General features: G+C 42.1%; 1 protein-coding gene across 1 annotated transcript in view; it reads right to left on the bottom strand.

Annotated features, from left to right (window-relative positions):
• Positions 1-17,995, bottom strand: part of FBLN5 (fibulin 5) — a 51,624-nt gene that overhangs the window by 28,182 nt on the left and 5,447 nt on the right. The window contains exon 4 of the mRNA XM_010119002.2: positions 17,048-17,290. Coding sequence (XP_010117304.1) covers positions 17,048-17,290 — 243 coding nt within the window. The remainder of the gene's footprint in view (positions 1-17,047; positions 17,291-17,995) is intronic.

Below are 17,995 nucleotides of genomic sequence, written 5' to 3'. Positions count from 1 at the left end.
TCATTTTCTATCTGCATCCCATATGCATTATGTTACTGCTTGATTGCTAAACAAGGATTAAAGTGGTTTTTTTTCACATAGATGGTCAGCCTGAAAGTGGATATTAAATAGTGTGAGGCATGAATCTGTAATGCTGCTCCTTCTGCTTGGTATGAAAATTGCTCAACATGTGTCACAGGTTCTACTTCTCCTGCCAGCTATCTGAGCCTTTCCTTAGCTAGCACACTTTTAACATTACTCTAAGATGATAAACAACAGCTAGACTGTGAAAGGACCTTGCTCTCTGAGCACAACTCTAGTCTTATTTTCATGACTGAGATTTATAGGACAGTCATGCAGATAAGTGTATAGCAAGGGGACAAAAGTGCCAGCATCCTCTTCTCCTTCTGCTCAGAACAGACCTGTGTGTGGTTCATACACTCAGCATCCCCTTGCCTGACCACAGCTCCTCACTCCCACCGTTCCCAGGACTCGCTGTTGATACAAGATCACACCCCATTGTGTAGACTGCTCCCAGTGTCCCATGAGAGCCTTTGCACAAATGCAGTCTACATGTTAATTCTGGGATTAGAAATGAGACAAACTACTGAGTTCGGTTAAGGGCTTTGCTTAAACTCAATGGACTGGAGCATAACTGTACTGTCTGGATTCATGATTTCCTGATGCAGGTTCTGCATGCCTTATGAAATCCATGGTCAGTCCATGTGATTTGGGAATCTCAGTTATTCCCCTGCTGCACTTACGCTATCCCAAGTAGCTGTGGTACAGTAGAGCAAGAGTGACCCAAGCACCCTGCAAGAGTAGGGTAGAGATGTGTTAGCATCCCGCTGACGACATCGTATCTGCTGAATTAGGAGGTACAAAACAGCTGCTGCCCACATCAATGGTTTCATCTTCATTGGCAGGAAACATATTTTTCAGCTGAATAATTGGAGAGTTACTGTTGTATTACTCATTTCTCAAAAGGACCTATTTCATACAATCATATGCTACACTGAGATCTGCTGGTAGGGTGGTGAGAGGAGGCAGTGAGCACTTACGGAGAATATTCCCAGCTGCTGGGAGGTTATGTAAGTGACACTTTCTATTGCAACAGAAAAGAATAAGATGTGCAGTCAGAGCCAGGAAATGCACACTAAGAAATTAAAACATACTTTAGCAAAAGGTTACAGTCCTCCCTTTGCTGCATGATATGAAATAGTCTCATCCAAGAACCTCCAGAGAAGGCTTAGAAAAATTCACAGAAGAGAAGTAGAACCATTAGGACTGAAAAAGTGAATTTTCTATTGCGGAACTGTAAATTTTCTCTGCAATTCTATGGGATAATTTAAAAAGAACCTGTAAGAAGGAATATATTAAAAATACAGGAGTTTAAAGCACTATTTATAAACCCTTTAAACATGCCTGTGAAATCCTATTGGCTTCTCCTCCAACGAATTCTTTCAAAGACTTTTCTGTTAGGGTACAGAGCATGAGAGAACTAAAAGGAGAGAACTGCTATTCCCACTTTCGTTCCCTGGGGAGCTTTGAGAAATCACTAGCACAAATAGTCCAGCCAACTGGTTTAGCCAATTGGTGGTCAGTTTACATTTCCTCTAATAAGTGAACTTCTTGACCGTACATTTTAACTGAGTCATTAAGAGCTCCTTTTCCAAGTGTTTTGGCAGGCTAAGGAGGTCTGAGACTGTGAATAGACCACAATAACTAGTAAAGAGGAGAACAGCCCTACTTTTAATATAGCAGAAGAAAGTGATCCAAATGGATCCAGAAATTAAAGCCACAGTGAAAACAAAGGGATGCAAATATCCACCTGCAGGATATAATAGAAACTTTTGTTGGAAGGGTTGCTTCTTCCATTAAAATGCAGCCAACACTGACGTATGACATGACAAAAGCTTTAACCATTGCTCAAGCACGTTGTGCACTCCCACTTGTTATGGGAGTGAATTATTTGAGATCTGAAAATAGAAGAGAGATTCTAGGTGTGCAATATGTACACACCCCTGGAGATAATTCAGTGTGGATGCTCTAGTCACTCTCACAGGATATCTTGAAATCTTTAATATATGTGAAAAAAGAGGACCCCATGTATGTATATAAACAAGGGATCTCCATTATGGGGAACTGGAGTAGTAATATGAGATTCATCACTAGCTAATCTCTCACTAATCTTCAGCAATCATCACCAGCACCTTCTTCAGGAACGGACTGGATTCAAAGCTGCTTGGCTTGAGAGCACAAGGAGGCTCTAGCCGGAGGTAGCATGCCTGTAGGTTGCCTTGTGTCACTCAAACTGCATGAGTCCAACACACGTGCAATGGAGACTACAGTGCTTTGTCTTCCTCCAGGAACAACCTAAGACCTTATTCCCTGAACCTAGCTGATAAAAACAGGGAAAAGAGCCTGGCCACACCAATGGTGGTTACAGAATTTGTGTTTGGACAATGAAGCAGTTTTAAATTTGCTTTAGAGGCTCTGTAGAGCTGACCAGCTATACATGACTCACTCACATCACTTGTCTGCCCTGGTGCAGCCACGAGCTTTGCAGGCAGTGGGAGTTAGAAGTCCTCCTTGGGAAAGCAGATCTTCAGATCTCTGCCCATGGCGGCAAGCCTTGCCAGCTGCTCTAGGAGCTGTTGTGATTGACTACGAAGAGGGTGTTGTTATGCTTGGCACTAAGGGCACTGGGGAGCTTATCGGGGGAGAAAATTGTTTTTCATGTTTCATCTGAGTTTCAAATCTGTCCGTATGTCAGCGTGCTTTATAACAATCTCAAAAGTGCCACAAAGCCAAGGTAATTCTTGTATAAATGTTAGAGCCTTTTGGGCTTTTTTTTGTAAGCAAAAACTGGGTAGTGGACAAAAGCCAGTGGAGAAGAAAAATCCTTGAGCATTATCCTCTGCAAATACTGGCTTCCACGCTCAGACAGCTGTGTCCTCATTACTGCTAATAGCAAAGAGCTATGCATGTTGGGCAACATTCCCCTTTGAGTGTATACATAGCAAGCCATCTATTTATTTATTTCTGTGGTGGTGATCATTGGAAAATGCCTATAATCCCTGCTCAAATAACTGGCTTTTAACTCAGATTTGGCATTCACCGTTTTATAATGATTGAGCCACATTTCCTTGCAATGTTCCAAAAATTGCTGCCAGCCAACTGGGTTGCAAACCTTCCTGGAGAAAAGAAAACCGTGGATATGGGAGGTTTACTTTGTTCCAATTAGTGTGCGATGTGGATGTCTACTGGCAATTCTCAGGCTCTCCTTACTCTCAGTTCATGGCTCCCTCGAAAAATAGGTGTTTCATCTCAAAGGGCTTTTTCTCTTTCTCTCTCTCTCTGTTTTAAACCCCATTCAGTTACTTTTAGTGCATAAATTAAGACAGAAACTTTCAAGATTTGTGAAATCATAGAATCATAGAAAAGCTTGGGTTGGAAGGGACCTTTAAAGGTCATCTAGTTCAACACCCCTGCAAGGAACAGGGACATCTCCAACCAGATCAGGTTGCTCAGGGCCTCATCCAACCTGGCCTTGAATGTTTCCAGGGATGAGGCATCCACAACCTCTCTGGGCAACCTATTCCAGTGTTCCACCACGCTCATTGTAAAAAACTTTTTTCTGATGTACAGTCTGAATCTGCTTCCTTCTATTTTAAAACCATTACTCCTCAAAGCAGATAGCAGATAGGCTGAGCCTTTAGAGGCAGAGAGTTGAGTTGCATTTAGCCCCAAGAACTGCCAGTTTTGAGCAGGACCATGACAGGTTCTGGATGGTTGTGAAACTCCCAGGCAGGACAAGATGTGAGGCTGAAATTGCAGGAAATAAAGTGTCTAATAAAAGTTACCTAACTCTTGCAGGAGTCCTAGCTTTCGCCTGTCAATCAATAAATCAATCAAGATAAGGGCAGATCTTCTTTCCCTGTACTAATCCTGCCGTAAAACAGATGTGTTGATCTCGAGAGCCTTCACTGAATTTGCAATCTGGAGATTCAAGATACACTTTATGGAAAAGCAGAGAACAAAATCCTTCACTTTGGATTATTGCTTCTGCTTCGCTATATCAGCTTCCATCCAAAGATCTTACAGCACTTTAAAATCAATGCTAAAACTCAAAGTCTATGTGACAAAGAGAATATCACTTTCATTTTATGAGATTCTTAGATAATTAAAGGCTGGAACCAGTATCAGACACAGGCTCCTGCACTTCAGGCACTGCAGTTTTAGAACCATTGCACAAGGCATGTTGGAGGTGACCTCTAGAAGACATCAGGTCCAAGCTTCTACTCAAAGTAGGGGCAATTCCATTAGGTTGCTCAGGACATTCTCCAGTTGAGTTTTGAACTTCTCCAAGGATACAACCTTTAGCCACAAACTTTATGTGCCTCTGCTCCAGTGTTTGACCACCTTCACAGGGATAATGCTCCTCCTTATATAAAATAAGAGTCTCCAGTGTTACAAGTTTCGCACAGTCCTGCCCATGTGCACCTCTGAGATGAATCTGGCTTCATCTTCTCTACACACTCACAACAGGCAGTTGAAGACAGCAAGGAATACGATCACTTCACCAGCCTCATCTTCCTAAGTCAGAGCAAACTCACCTCTCTCAGCCTCTCCTTGTATGGTACGTGCTCCCATTCCCTAACCACCATGGATACCCCTTAGCATGCCAATGTTTATCTTGTACCAGGAAGCCAGTATAGTTGGAAGAATTGGGTGCCTGTGAAGGCAACAGGAATCCATGGTGCACTCAACTCTCTCCTGGAGGTAGCTAAGAGAAAATACTTAGAATGCTTGTATATATGTACAGATTAGTAGTAAACCTGTTATCAGTGCGGTTCATCACAGCAGCAATATTTTGTGAATTGCTGCTTAATTTACTAGAAACTATTGATGTGGGAGAACTATTTCATTGGATGCTGTACAAACACAGCTATAACCAGGACTGCCTTGCTCACACATATGGATCTGCACATTTTTGTCCCTAACGCTTCAAGGTAGGTCTACCTTCTTTGCACGAGAATTCAGAAATTGCCGACTAGCGCTAAAGGCTGAAGACGTGGCCAGTCATGTTACCAATGTCACAGGCAGTCCCACCAGCTCTCGCAGTACCCATGAAAGCTGAGAAAGACACATGTTCACATTGAGCGTTCCCAAGCCAAATGGTTCATTTCCAAGTAGCCTGGCCTGAAAAAAACATGTTCTGTTTAGGTAATTTGAAAAAAAAAAAAAAAAAAGAGGAAGTAAATAAATAAACAAAAAAAAAAAAGGGCAATGTTCCTAACCAGCAGGAACGTTTAATGTCTGTGGTTATTCCTGGAGCAAACTCCTGCCCTTGCTCTCCAGAAGGCACACCCCAGTGAATTTTCCATCATGTAGGCCTGCTCTAGTGAAAAGCTAAACTACATTTTTTCCTTTATCACAGTACTTTCCTTTATTAGCCCCTTATTACCACAAGGTCTCTGGTCATACTCAGTCATGCAAGAAAGCAGGCACATTTTAGAAGGCACAATCTCCAGCACAGAAGCATGCCTAGCAAATCCTTAGCATGATTGCATTTTACCATTTGTAGTCTTTTCAATCATCTCCAACCAAATATTGTAGACAATGCTTAATTCAATGTTTTATGTCCCTCCCCAGGTCAAACAGAATGAACCACAGATGAATCATGTATTTCTGAAATGGTTTCATGTCCCAAGCTTCTAGGTCAGCTTGAGATTTTAATGGAGCAGAGTGTGATGGTATTTTGTATCTTGTGACAAGATACATCCCTTATCAGCCTCTGAATGCACATGACCTGCTGGGACATTAATGGATGCACTGCAAACTGTCAGCTGCTAATTACATTTAGAGGTATTCTCCAGCCCGTGTAAGAGACATCTATGCCATAGCTCTCTGGGCTCAAATCTACACTCAGGTGTTCAAAATTGCCTGGGGAAGATGGAGATAAAATTTTCACTTTTTTTCAATTAAAATCATAGACAGTGTTGGAAGTCTTATGTGTAACCCTTCAAAAAAATGTCTTAGTTTCTTATGCCACTTTTCATCTATGATTAGTTAAAGCTCTTGAAAATGTCAAAGAGCCAAATTGTCACATTGCAACTCAAAAAAAAAAAACCCAAAAAAACCCACAAAAAAACCAGCAAACACTGATTTGTCCCAAAATGCAATGTACCACCTGAATAACTTAATACAGGTTTTACAAAACCGTATCTTCAATTAGCACTGATTGAATGGGGAAGAATACCTCCTTCCTAAAGCTGGCGTGCTACAGTCTTTTGGGAAGACTGCATGAAACCAAGTGACAGCTGTCAATACACAGCTCTGGGCTATTCCATCACAAAGTCAGCCCTGCTTTTAATTAAAATAATTTCAATCTGCTTCTGAATTAAAGCTCCAGATGCAATGCATAGTGATTTGCTGGCAACAAGTGTTGTATGTATCACTGTGATCTGCCTTCAAAATAAATGAGCACAATGCAAGGCTGCTGCAGTCCCTGCCTGGTTTGGGATTCCCCACAGGGGTTGGGATGGCAGGAGATCAGCAGTGTGCTGTAGCTTTCCAACCGCACCTCCTCTCCCTGGCCCCGTTCCTGCTGCAGGAGTAAGGAGTGGCAGTCTGGCAGACTGACTGTGCACCGCTCCAAGATTCCTTCTTTGGAAAGGGGATTGCAGGCTGCCCGTTCAAGCTATCTCAGCTTTGCGTTGCTCCACCATAGGGACAATAACTGCTGTTTAATGGGTGGAGGCTGTTATTCATGCTATGAACTTTTCTCCGCAGTGTTAGATGAAGCAAGCAGTTTTCTTTTGTGCACACTGGAAGCTGGAAATACATCAAAGGGCTCAAAAGTACAGCGACTTAAAGATACCTGAAAACATCTATCCCACCCCCAACCTCTGCAAGACTCTTTCTTGCTAACAATTGTTCCAGGCAGTTTTTAAGTGCTTCTGCTGATGCATTTTGTACCATTCCTCCACTACAACATACCTAGTGTATTCTTGTATAAGCTGGTACACTGCACTGTCATAAAGGGCTTTACTATGCTCAGTCTAAAAGTAATTTTCTTTCATTTCAGCAAATTATACCCTATTCAGGAATAATCATTCTTTTCTACCATCCACCATATACAACTTCCGCTTCTCTGACATTTACCGTTCCAGTCGCTGTCATCTTACCCTAAGCTTTATGATATACTTAACTCTTTAAATCAGTCAGCCTCAATCATGCCCCCAATTTAGTGTTGCTCTATACTGACATTTCCATAAACTTATCTACATTTATCTAGTAGTAAAGTACTTACACTTAAGTGTCAGTAGATTGGATCTATTCTCAGCAGAAAACACCAAAGGACTGTTCCCTCCCTGTTCCAGGATGAGAAGTCTCAGTACCACTGCCAGAACCTGCTCCGTGCTACACTGCTCTTGTCTTCCTGCCTTCTGCAGCTCATCTCCCATCAGATGGCTGGATGTGAGGTTTTCTTTTCATCTACTGCTGGTTTTCCAGTCCCTTATTTTCCTGACCACAATTGTAGCTTTTCTAGACTTCTGTGTATTACTATTTGTACAGTCTTCCCATTCAGTGTCACCTATAGATATGTTGGGCTTGCACCACAAAACCAGTTAATGCCTTTGATCCAACCAGCAATTTACCAGCTCACCAGTTAATGCTTCATTTACCCAGGGGGCTGTCTGGAAAACAAGAAGTTTACTGCACAAAAGAAAAAAAAAAAAAAGAAAATGAAAATGAGCTCAAAATATTAGAACAAAGCAGACACTGAAATTATTTATTTTTGTGGGAAAGCAAACCAAAACCCAAACAACACAGTTAGGGTCAGAGCAGGCAGTAGATCATGGATTCATTCAGACCCCTGAGCCATAGAAAAGCTAAGGAAATTTTCCAGAAGGACTTACGAGTTTGTATATACACACTTGCAGGTGCCCAAATGAAGACACCTGACTTTCAGAAAGTGCTGAATACCTCTGCCTGGAAACCTAGACCCCTCAAGGGTTTCCAGTTGGTTGCTCAGATGTTGAGATTCCTCAGATAAGAAGTAGTCAATTCTGAAAACAATATTGAGGTCATACCGGCAGCCTGTGACAAAGACTGCAGGCCAGATCAAGCAGTATTTACATACTAAACCTACACTGAGGATGAAGGATAGTCAGAGCAAGGGACCTAACCAGGCTCTGGGGACCTGGGCCTTCATTTCAGCTGTTCTGCCACCTGTACAACTGCCTATCACCCAGACCATCCTTCTCCTTCACACTTCAGCGTAGCCTTATACCCCAGGGCATCTGCAACTGTGAGTTATGGATGAAAAGAACTCAAAGCAGAGAGGATTTTGCTGGTGTTAAGACTGAAGATGGACTTCAATGCATCTTGTCATCCCCCATGGGCAGCACGTCCCAGCCAAGAGGCAGAAGGCTGAAAATACTCCCCTGAAGTGTGCTGGTGATGTGTAAATCCCATTCATCTTCTGGTAGCTGTATTTTCTTTGAAAAATTCTCTCATCTCATTGAAGTACTAAAGTGGGAAGCCAGTCAATTGGCAGAGGAAGGAGTCAGAGCATGTTAAACTGCAGACAACATCAGGCAGCTCTTGTATTTCTGCATGGCAGTTCTGTCGTGGGTCCGATGTCTTAGGGACAAGACAAAGGAGCAATGCCAGCACATTACCTCTGCCTATAGAGTCTGGCAAAACATACGGCCCCTCTGGCTGATTTATATTGGTAAAGGAGCCAATTCATATTGTCTATATATTTTGGCTTAACATCTTGATTGTGACATATAACTATGGCCAATTTCAGGCTGGAACCAAGCAAAAAGAAACAAAGCTGACCCAAAAAATATAAGGGAGAAGCCAAGAAAAATGGTGACTTTTAAGTCATTGAGAACACTGCCATCTCTAGGCACTGTGGGTGCTGCAAACACACGGAAAGATGAACATGGGCCTGAGCCGAGTGCTGGTGCTGTTAAAGGCACTGAAAATAAATAAGCCTTCCAGGTAAGGAGAGACATGCTATCATGTATCGAACTCTGCATGTTATGCCACAGGGAGGTAGAGAAGGCATCACTCATGCAACTAAAGTCCCTGAGGGTCCCAGCAGGAAGCTAGGTATGGACTGTCATCCACAGCCAAAACAGACACCCATGGGAAAATGAGAGAAGAAGCCGCAGAGCCACTGGATTGAGGAAGGGTACTCGTGAAGTCTGTCAATCTTCCAGCACCGTTAAGTGACTTAATTTTCTTTTAAGCCCTGTAATTGTCTTGTTGGTGGGACTGCCCTGCACAACAGCTACCCCACAAAGGACAGCTCACGAAATCTGCTCCAGAGCAGACAGAGCTAATCTGTACATAGTGGCTTTAACTGATCTGGCACTGCTGAAATCCCTGGAAGTAAGACATAATAAAGGCAAGGCGGCCACAAAGCCCCACGTATCAAACTGCTATTAGCAGTGAGTCTAAGGAATCATTCAGGGATTAACAGCAGGGGTGAGAGCCCTGCCCTGGCCAGCACATGCCAGAGGATATGGCAGGCTGGGCACAATTACTGCTCCTCTGAAGCAAGTCAGATGTCACCTCCTGCCAACCAGCTCTCGGTGACAACTGATGTCTATGTATTATCTGGCTCAGACGCCAGTGACCAATAACCCCCAATTTCACAGACCAAGCTTAACTGAGGCCATTAAACCAAAAAAACCCAGGTAAACCTCTTTCCCTTGCGTACCCTCTGCAGTCTCCAAAGTGCAAGGGAGATGGGATTCCTGGGTTCTTGCCACCTTGTATACCAAAGTATCATACAACTCCAAGAAAGAGGGAAAACTGAAACACATCATGAAATAGAGAGGTCACAGTCTAGGGAGATTTTAACCTTCCTATGTCTGGACTGTGGCCTGCATATCTAAGACTACAAGGACATTGTCCCTTCTGGGCTTATGCCCCTTCTCTGCATACAGACCAGCTATGTTTTGTAATGTGACACATTCTCATTCAGCTGTCCTTCTCTGGATGCCACTGTGCTTCCCTTCTGGCTCCCAGCCTCAGTACAGAAGAAACCGGAAAACTTTTCATCACTTCTAATAAACAAGTGATGACACTTGCACAGACAAAATTAATTTAGTTCAAGGCAAAGTTGAAAGCAATTCAAACACTCCAGATGACCATGGTTTTTAATCATAAGGTGCTCTTCTGACCCGCTGTCTATTTTTCCTCTACAATGTCTAGGAAATCCTTATCACGGTATCAGGAGTCTGGCAGGAGGAAAATATCATACCAAACTCCCTGACCATAAGCCACTTATGGTCTGTGGCTTACACTCAAGACAGATTAACTTAAACCTAATAAATTCATTGCAAGAACTTCTGCTCCAAGATCCTAAAATCTTCACCGAAGTCAATGGGGATCATAATCATACATCTAAGAGACGTTTTTTGGTCTCCAGTTGACCATCCAGCTATCTATCCAGTATGATTGTAGTTCAGTGAAGTTCAGTTGTGGCTATACTCTAGTTGTGTTTATTTTATTTTCCCTTCTCACATCATCACACATAAATACAGTTGGTCAGTGATGCTTGAAAGGCACTGACATGCAGAATGATGGACTTGCACATACTGTTACACTTTGGCATACCCAGGAGCCTGCTATATTTCATTCAAGTACACAGAGATCAGAGATGCCAGTTTTCTTAATAACATGCCAGCCTTCTTGGCTAGCATGTTATATTTCTTGGTTCAATCTTACTCATTTCTTTGTGAGTAGTAGAAGCTTCACAAATAAACGAAGCGCTCGCCTGTGTTTCAACCACCAGACCGCACTCCTCTCACACTGCACTTAGTGAGGAATGACAGAAGGAGCAATCCAAACCACAGAAGGCTCAGTTTACCCTGCTACAGACATAAACGTACAGCAACCTTTTCTATCAAGCCAACTCCTCTACCACAAATGGATTCATTTCAGTGAAAAGTATCATTTCCACCCTCATTCTCCTTGGTAAATTCTGCTGGAGGAGGATACGTTTATTGATGGTCAAATTGTTATAGGAATGACCCTACTGATAAGACCTAGTAGGGACTAGCTGAATCTTGCCTTTCCTCAGCCCCAGGCCATCATCCATGCTGGTGCAATGGTTTCCTGATGGAGGAAGGAGCTCTGAGTGTTTTCAGATGTACCTTTTTACCCATAAATATTTTATGGTCAACTCGTGATTATCTTTATGAAGATTGTGGGGGTGGTGAATGGATCAGGCCCTCAGATCAGAAGCCCTGAGGCTGGACCCAGAAGAACTGTAGTTATGTTTGTCTGGAGCTGTACAATGTGGGTTTACCCAATGGGACAGGGTTATGTTAAGATTGTCCGTACTCTGTGATGTTAATGATCCTTCTTCCATTAGTCCCCTGGCCTATGGTCTTCTGTCTTAATGTACATAGTTTGTATTTTCCACATCTTTATTTTACCTAGCTTGTCTAGTCTCATTACATTAGATAATCAAGGTTCAACCGTCTTGAATTGTGCTAAAACATGAAATTAGCACAGCATAAGTAGATGGTGACTGAAAAGCTCCAGGATCAAATAACCACTGAAAGCTTTTGTAGCATAGGTATTCCTGAAGTAAATGGGAGATACTGATAAAGTTCTGGGACTTCCTCTCTCCCCTGATTTATGCAGAAACATAGACAAAAGTGCCTAGTGATTTCCAGCCAGTTTAGTGCACTAGGGAAGTAAATACATTCCACATGTCTCACTTTGAGCTTCACGGTTTTAGGATTATTAAACTTGGCCTTTTTTCTCCTGTTTACATATTTTTACATAGCACTTGTCAAGGATTTATCTCAGCACCTATCATCTACTTGTGAAATTATCCTTGGTACAATCCTGAAAATGAGTTACTATTTCAGTTTACACAGAATGACCTGAAGCCCTAAAATACCCAGCATGTTTGTCTATGGCAAAGTCAGGAACTGAATGCAAAATCCTCTGACTCAAGCCTTAGCAGACAACTATAGCTTCTTCTTGAGATGCTTCAGAGGTGACTTTTCTGTTGCTATGGCAGTATGAGGTCCGAATTTATATTTCCCCATATAAAACCTGACAGGAAAACCATCTTACGAATAAAGGCTACACATCATGGCCCTTAATTTAATCAGGCGTTGTCATGAATTACATATCCTTTCAGGAGGCTGCCCTGAGCCTCTTGCAGAACCTATTCTCATGCAATCTTTCTTCTTTTTGCTACTTAATTTGGCCATGATGGCAGTGCAGCCCTAACGGGGACCGTGCATACCCTTCAGGAAGTGGCTCTCTGGAATGGCAAAAGAGATTGTCTCGCAGACCAAGAGGAAAAGGGAAAGACATAGAGCTGAACTAAATAGAGTTTAAATAGGCAGTGGCAGGATTCCATTTGTTTTTCCTTTACACAGCCCTTTCCAGAGCATAATCTCCTTGCTGCATTTCCCTCCTTTTCTTCCTCCTGTTTCTATATATATATATGCCCAGAGAGGTCACTAGAAAAGTCACTATTAGGAGGCAGCCTGGCATAGTGGCTAAGCCATTGGATAAGGAATTCTGGGCTCTATCCCCTGCACTGACATGCCACAAGACCTGGGCACCTCCTCTCAGGTCCCTGTATCTTCATTTCCCTCCCCTCTCCCCAGACATGCACATCTGGTTCCTTTTTTTTAGCTTGAAAACCCATCTAGGCATAGGCCATTCTTAACAAGGTTGCACACAGGGCAGGTCAGTACAACTGCAGGCTTGGATGTGGGTTGTAGGTACACTTGCAATATAAATAATAATGATCTAAAACCCATCTGTGCAAAGGTAATGTTTCAAAGGAAGGAGTTTCACTCCACGAATGCAGGGCTGGGAACCTGTAGGTGGGGAATGTAGGAGGTTCTGACAGTCTTTGAGAAATTAGGAAAGCTGAAGCAATGACTGCTCCAGAGATGAGGCCATGAAGAACAATTCGCTTTTACACTTGGAAAGAGCATCTTTCAATTTCCCCCCGTTTTCATGCTTCTTCCTTTTAGCTTTTTTTTTTTTAAATAAAGATGATGCCATGTTTCTTTTTTTCTTTTTTTTTTTTTTCAATTAACTCTTCTAGTCCCTTCCCTTCTTTCTGTCCCTAGGTCATACTCGTCTTGCCTTGTGCTTATACCTTTCCTACTTCTCTGTCTTTGCGGTCTGCTTTCTCCTATCCCTCTGTTAAACCCTTTTAGATGCCTCCCCGCCCCCATAATCTCCTCACAGTGTGCATGTGCATTAATGGGAGAGAAAGCAAAAATAAAAGCCCTCCCATTACAGTTCTTTCCACAATGCCCAGAAGGATCTGTGTTTGAGGCATGTTTTAAAGATCATTCTAAATCAGGAAACAGCAAGGTGGAGTGAAGGGAAATTGGAAAGGGCTCTCAGCTTACAAATGTATAATGCAAGAACATGGGCCCTCGCTCCAGTTTAATCTTGCCAACAGTTACTAGACCAAGTTCCTTGAACAAAAAGTCATTATTATGACTAACTGTTCCGTATTTATAGAGAAGTAGCATTCGAAGACAAACAGTTCAAGCAGTGATCTTGTGCTAGATGTTCTTTGCTTTTTCCTGTATGTGGTCTTTTCTTCCAGTGCTGATTGTGGTTATAAATCATTCCCAACCTGCTCTGGAATGAGTTTACACAGACTTCGTGCTGTTGAAAACACAGTACATTTATATGTGCAAGATATTAAGCATTCAGCAACTCCAGGGGTAGAAATACCATGTATCTGGAATCAAACCCACGGAAGATTTAAAAGTAATTACCATTAAAATATTTCTCTGCCTGTTGCCACAAATAGCTTCAGCTACTTCTGCAACGCACAGAGGACACTCGAGTGGGCAGAGTGGTGAAGACAGGTGTCTCTGAGAGGCACTTGTGCCAGGAAAGGTTTTGTTTTCACAAAGGACAAGATCTGAGATAGAAGAGTCTTGGTGAGACTGAGCGGTGAACAGGATGGGGCAGGAACGTAGACACCTAAGCCCTTTCTGACTTTCCATGTCAGAAAGGAATAAGGCTAAAAAAGCTTGAAAGGGAGAAGAATGGCTTATATTTCTTTTTTTTTTTTTCTGTGCTGGAAAATATCAGCCCCCCCAAGGGGGAATGTTATTTGAACGCCTTGGGGTGTACATTCCTCTGAGAGCCAGGGAACGTGGAGCCTTGGCAGGACAGCCAGATGCCAGGCCGGGACAGAGCAACCCTCTCAGAGCCTTCCTACACTTCTGTCAGCATTAGCAAAGCGGGGGATTAAAAGAAAAAAAAAAAAAGAGCTTGTTAAGTCTCATACACCCTTCAGATCAAATTTTTATCCTGTTTCACTTTGGAAGTCTCTTGAACAAGCTCAGTGCTTCAAAGCTGAGGCTGCAAATCTCCCAGGGAAGGTTCCTGTGTTTAATAAGCTGTTTTGACTGGAATTCAAAGAGAAAGTAAAGATTTCTGTTGGCCTAGTTATAGAAAGTGTGGCCCAGACCTGTAACCCCATAGCTGACCAGACAAAAAAGCGTACTCTGTTAAAAACCTGGAGATTTCTCAGAAATATTGACATTAGGATAGCTCTGGTTCCCCTGAAGTCAATACCAAAAAGTGTCATCATCTCTAATGGAAATACGTGTGACTAATTTTATTTGGAAAGAAGGTGCTGGAAGGCAGCCCCAGAACACCAACATAACAAATCCGTAACTTAAATAGTGGCTCAGCTACTGGGCAAAATAGCTTCCATTTTACTCTTTTCAGCCATTCCACCACAAAATTAACCCTTGAAAGGCTTCATACCCTAAGAGCATGCTGAGTGCTGACAAGCAGGGAAGCACAGAGCAACTGAAATACCATTAACATGATACAATGCTTATAATTAACTTATGATAAGACAGAGCCATGACTCAGGCAATTCAGACTTTCTTGAATGACCTGAGTGAAATTCTGGTGGTTTCTGAAGATCCTGTCAAGCCTCCTTGGTGCCTCATTCCTAAGGCTGTAAAGCATGAGGCTGCACATCACCCCTGCTAGCTGCACCAGAAGTCCTAGAAACAGGGGAACCATCCTTCCTACCACGAGACGTGTACTCATACCACTGCCCTTGCTGTCCACACTTTCCATTCTGGGGCACACAGACAAAGAAATAAATACTGCATGAAGACAGTGAATGTCTCCAGAGGATTTCCCTAAATGAAAATGAAACCTAACCCCAGCAGAGATCCTTTCACTCTTACAGGTCTTGTTTTCTTTAAGTTTTGTTTTTCTTCCTCTAACACAAATGTGATCCATCATCTGCCCAAATTCAAACCTGATGTAGACTGTCAAAAACTGTTTCCATCTAACTGTGGTACTCAAATGGCAATCTGTCCTTTCCCATCTATTCTTGTTAATGTCTCTATTCACCAAACTTTCTCTCGCAATTAAATTCCTATATGTGTAAGTTAAAGTGACAGAAGTGAACAGCCCGGATGGAAGAAAGTGTTAGACCTCACATTTCTGCTAGTGTGGATAGGAACATACATGCCCCTTTTCAGGGCAGTGATTCAAATACACGAAAATGTGCCCCAAAGCAACTGAATTTAAATCTAGACTCTCACATTTAAATCTGGACTCTCAAGCCTTGCTCCCGTGAAGCATCAGTTTCCTCATTAGGGAAGCAAACAAAGTACATCATCTGCTGGAAATTTCAGACAATAGGGCAGAATCAGGTCCAAAGACAAGTTAGTTTTAGCTCTTGTGTTGTTCTGCAGCAGCATTCAAAAAATAAATGTTCTGAGTTAAATGCAGTTCCTTAGTCTACAGACAGGCAAAAATTTCTATTGAAAGCTCCTGTCTGCTGTGGTTTGGGCTTTTTTCTTGTAAAAAACCAGATCTATTTAAAAAAAAAAGATTTGGATAAAAATCTTCAGACAATTAGCTACATATAATAACAGATTAAAAAATCACTTTATCATTAGGTCAACTGAGACACAGAAATAAGTAGATTAACTTTGTGATAGACCTGTGGGCTTCATCTCCAGCATTTACCCTGAGCAGTCACCAGTGACCAGTTTCATCCTGATCTCTTGATTCCAAGTTTGGCATCAAAATAAATATTTTGGCCAGCAGAATTTACTTAATTTAGTTCTTAAATTTTCTCTCCATTTCTTCATAACATGACATTATCAAAAGTAAGCAAACCAAAGGGATAGAATCTAAATTTCCCTTAAATTTGAGTAACACAGGAGCAGCTTATATGCAAATTAAACACAGTAGAAAATGAAGTAAGTGGAGTGAGAATCCAGCAAAAGATGCAAAAGCAGAAAAAGTACCAACATGATAAATTTTTCATAGGATTATTCAGTTTCTTATATTGGAGACTGGGGAATATCAAAGTGCCAAGACAATGTCAGCGCTCTGCTGGGGCAGCAATTATTTACTGTGTGTTTGCGAAGTGCCTTGAATAAGGGAGGTCCAGTCTCAGCCGAAATCTGTAGTCATTAAAGCAATGGTAGTGCCAACAGTTGTGTACACCCTCTAGATGAGCAATGTGTGTGCTCCAAGGGGCTCACAGTCCAAGTGAAGAACGCAAAGTATGGGAGGAAATAAGTCTTGTTTATCCCATTTACAGGAGGAAGACTGAGGTCCAGAATTTGAACAAAGTCACATACTGCCAAGAACTGAGTCAAGGTTTCCTTAGTCTCCATCTAATGTTTCAAATGGAGGGCCATCTATCTTCTCTCTCAAGGACAGAATCGTAAGCACAAAAGGCATGTCTTTGATGCACCGACAAACCACCTGCCATCAGATGCTTGTTTATCTCACAAAAATATTACTTCTCTCATAAAAGTGGGTTTGCTGATTAAATAATAGGACTAAGTCATCTCTTAGCTTTCATTGAATAATGACTTTACGAAATGTAGAGCTCACATCATTTTTAAAAAGTAGCTGAGTTTCAAAAGACTGGGCTCGAGTGACACAATAACTAAAGAAGTGCAGGACAATTGTTTCTGCAATGTTGGACAAGCTTTACTATAAATAAAAATATAGAATAAAGATTTCTTCTACTTACCAGCACACTGATTGTTTTCATCCAACTGGTAACCAAATCGACACATCAGAGGTCTTGTAACAGTAGGGTAGTTAGGAACGGGGCCTGGTGCTGGGACCGGTGGATAAACATTTGAATAAGGATTCAGATATGGTGACCGATACACTGGATTTGTTCGGGGTACGCATAAATAGCCACCATTCTGGTTGACACACACCATATCTCCCCTGCAAGCCTCAGGAATAGTCCGACATTCATCGATATCTGGAAGGAAAATGCAAAAGTTAAATGAGTGATTGCTTTCTCATGGGACCTATCCAAAAAACAGTTAACATATTTGTCTAAAGACTTTGCTAAAAAATATTATACTCTCTTTGGATGGAAAAGCTAATCTTTCTTTGTGGAGCCTCACTTTGAAGTTAGATCACACTAAAATGGGAAACATCCCATATATTCAACATATCCTGTGTGCTGCTTGTTTTACTTTACTATTAGAGGACAGAGGGCGAGGGGAAAGCCTGCTTTGCTATTCTATAAATGTTCGGTTTAAACACTGATTTACACATGGCTACAGCATGCTACCGCCTGTTCCTGCTAGAGGGTCTGTCCAAACCACAACATGCAGATCAGGATTTCAAACACTGGTGGTTTGGTTTGCCCAGCTGTGAAACTTGGATCCCAATTTGGAACTCCCAAGCTCCCTCCAACAGAAATAGTTAGGGATGTTCAGATCTGGGGACGTGGTTCAGGCCTCTTTCTTTCCAGGGCAGAAGATGCTGCCCTGAAGACTGAATTCCATTGCTAAAAAGATGCTATGGGGCAAAGTGCATGTTTCCCTGTATCACTTCACCAGTTTAACTGGAGTGTCAATGCTGAGCAGTGGTAGCCTTTATCTGAGCCTCCAGGTGGAGGCTGTCAACAAAGACAGTAAATAGGCTGGAGGAGAGAGAGAAGGGTAAACAAGGGTAA

This window comes from Chlamydotis macqueenii, chromosome 5 (genome assembly GCF_036417535.1).
Source record: "Chlamydotis macqueenii isolate bChlMac1 chromosome 5, bChlMac1.mat, whole genome shotgun sequence".
NCBI classification, from domain to species: Eukaryota; Metazoa; Chordata; class Aves; order Otidiformes; family Otididae; genus Chlamydotis; species Chlamydotis macqueenii.
This window is presented reverse-complemented; position numbering and strand designations above follow the sequence as displayed.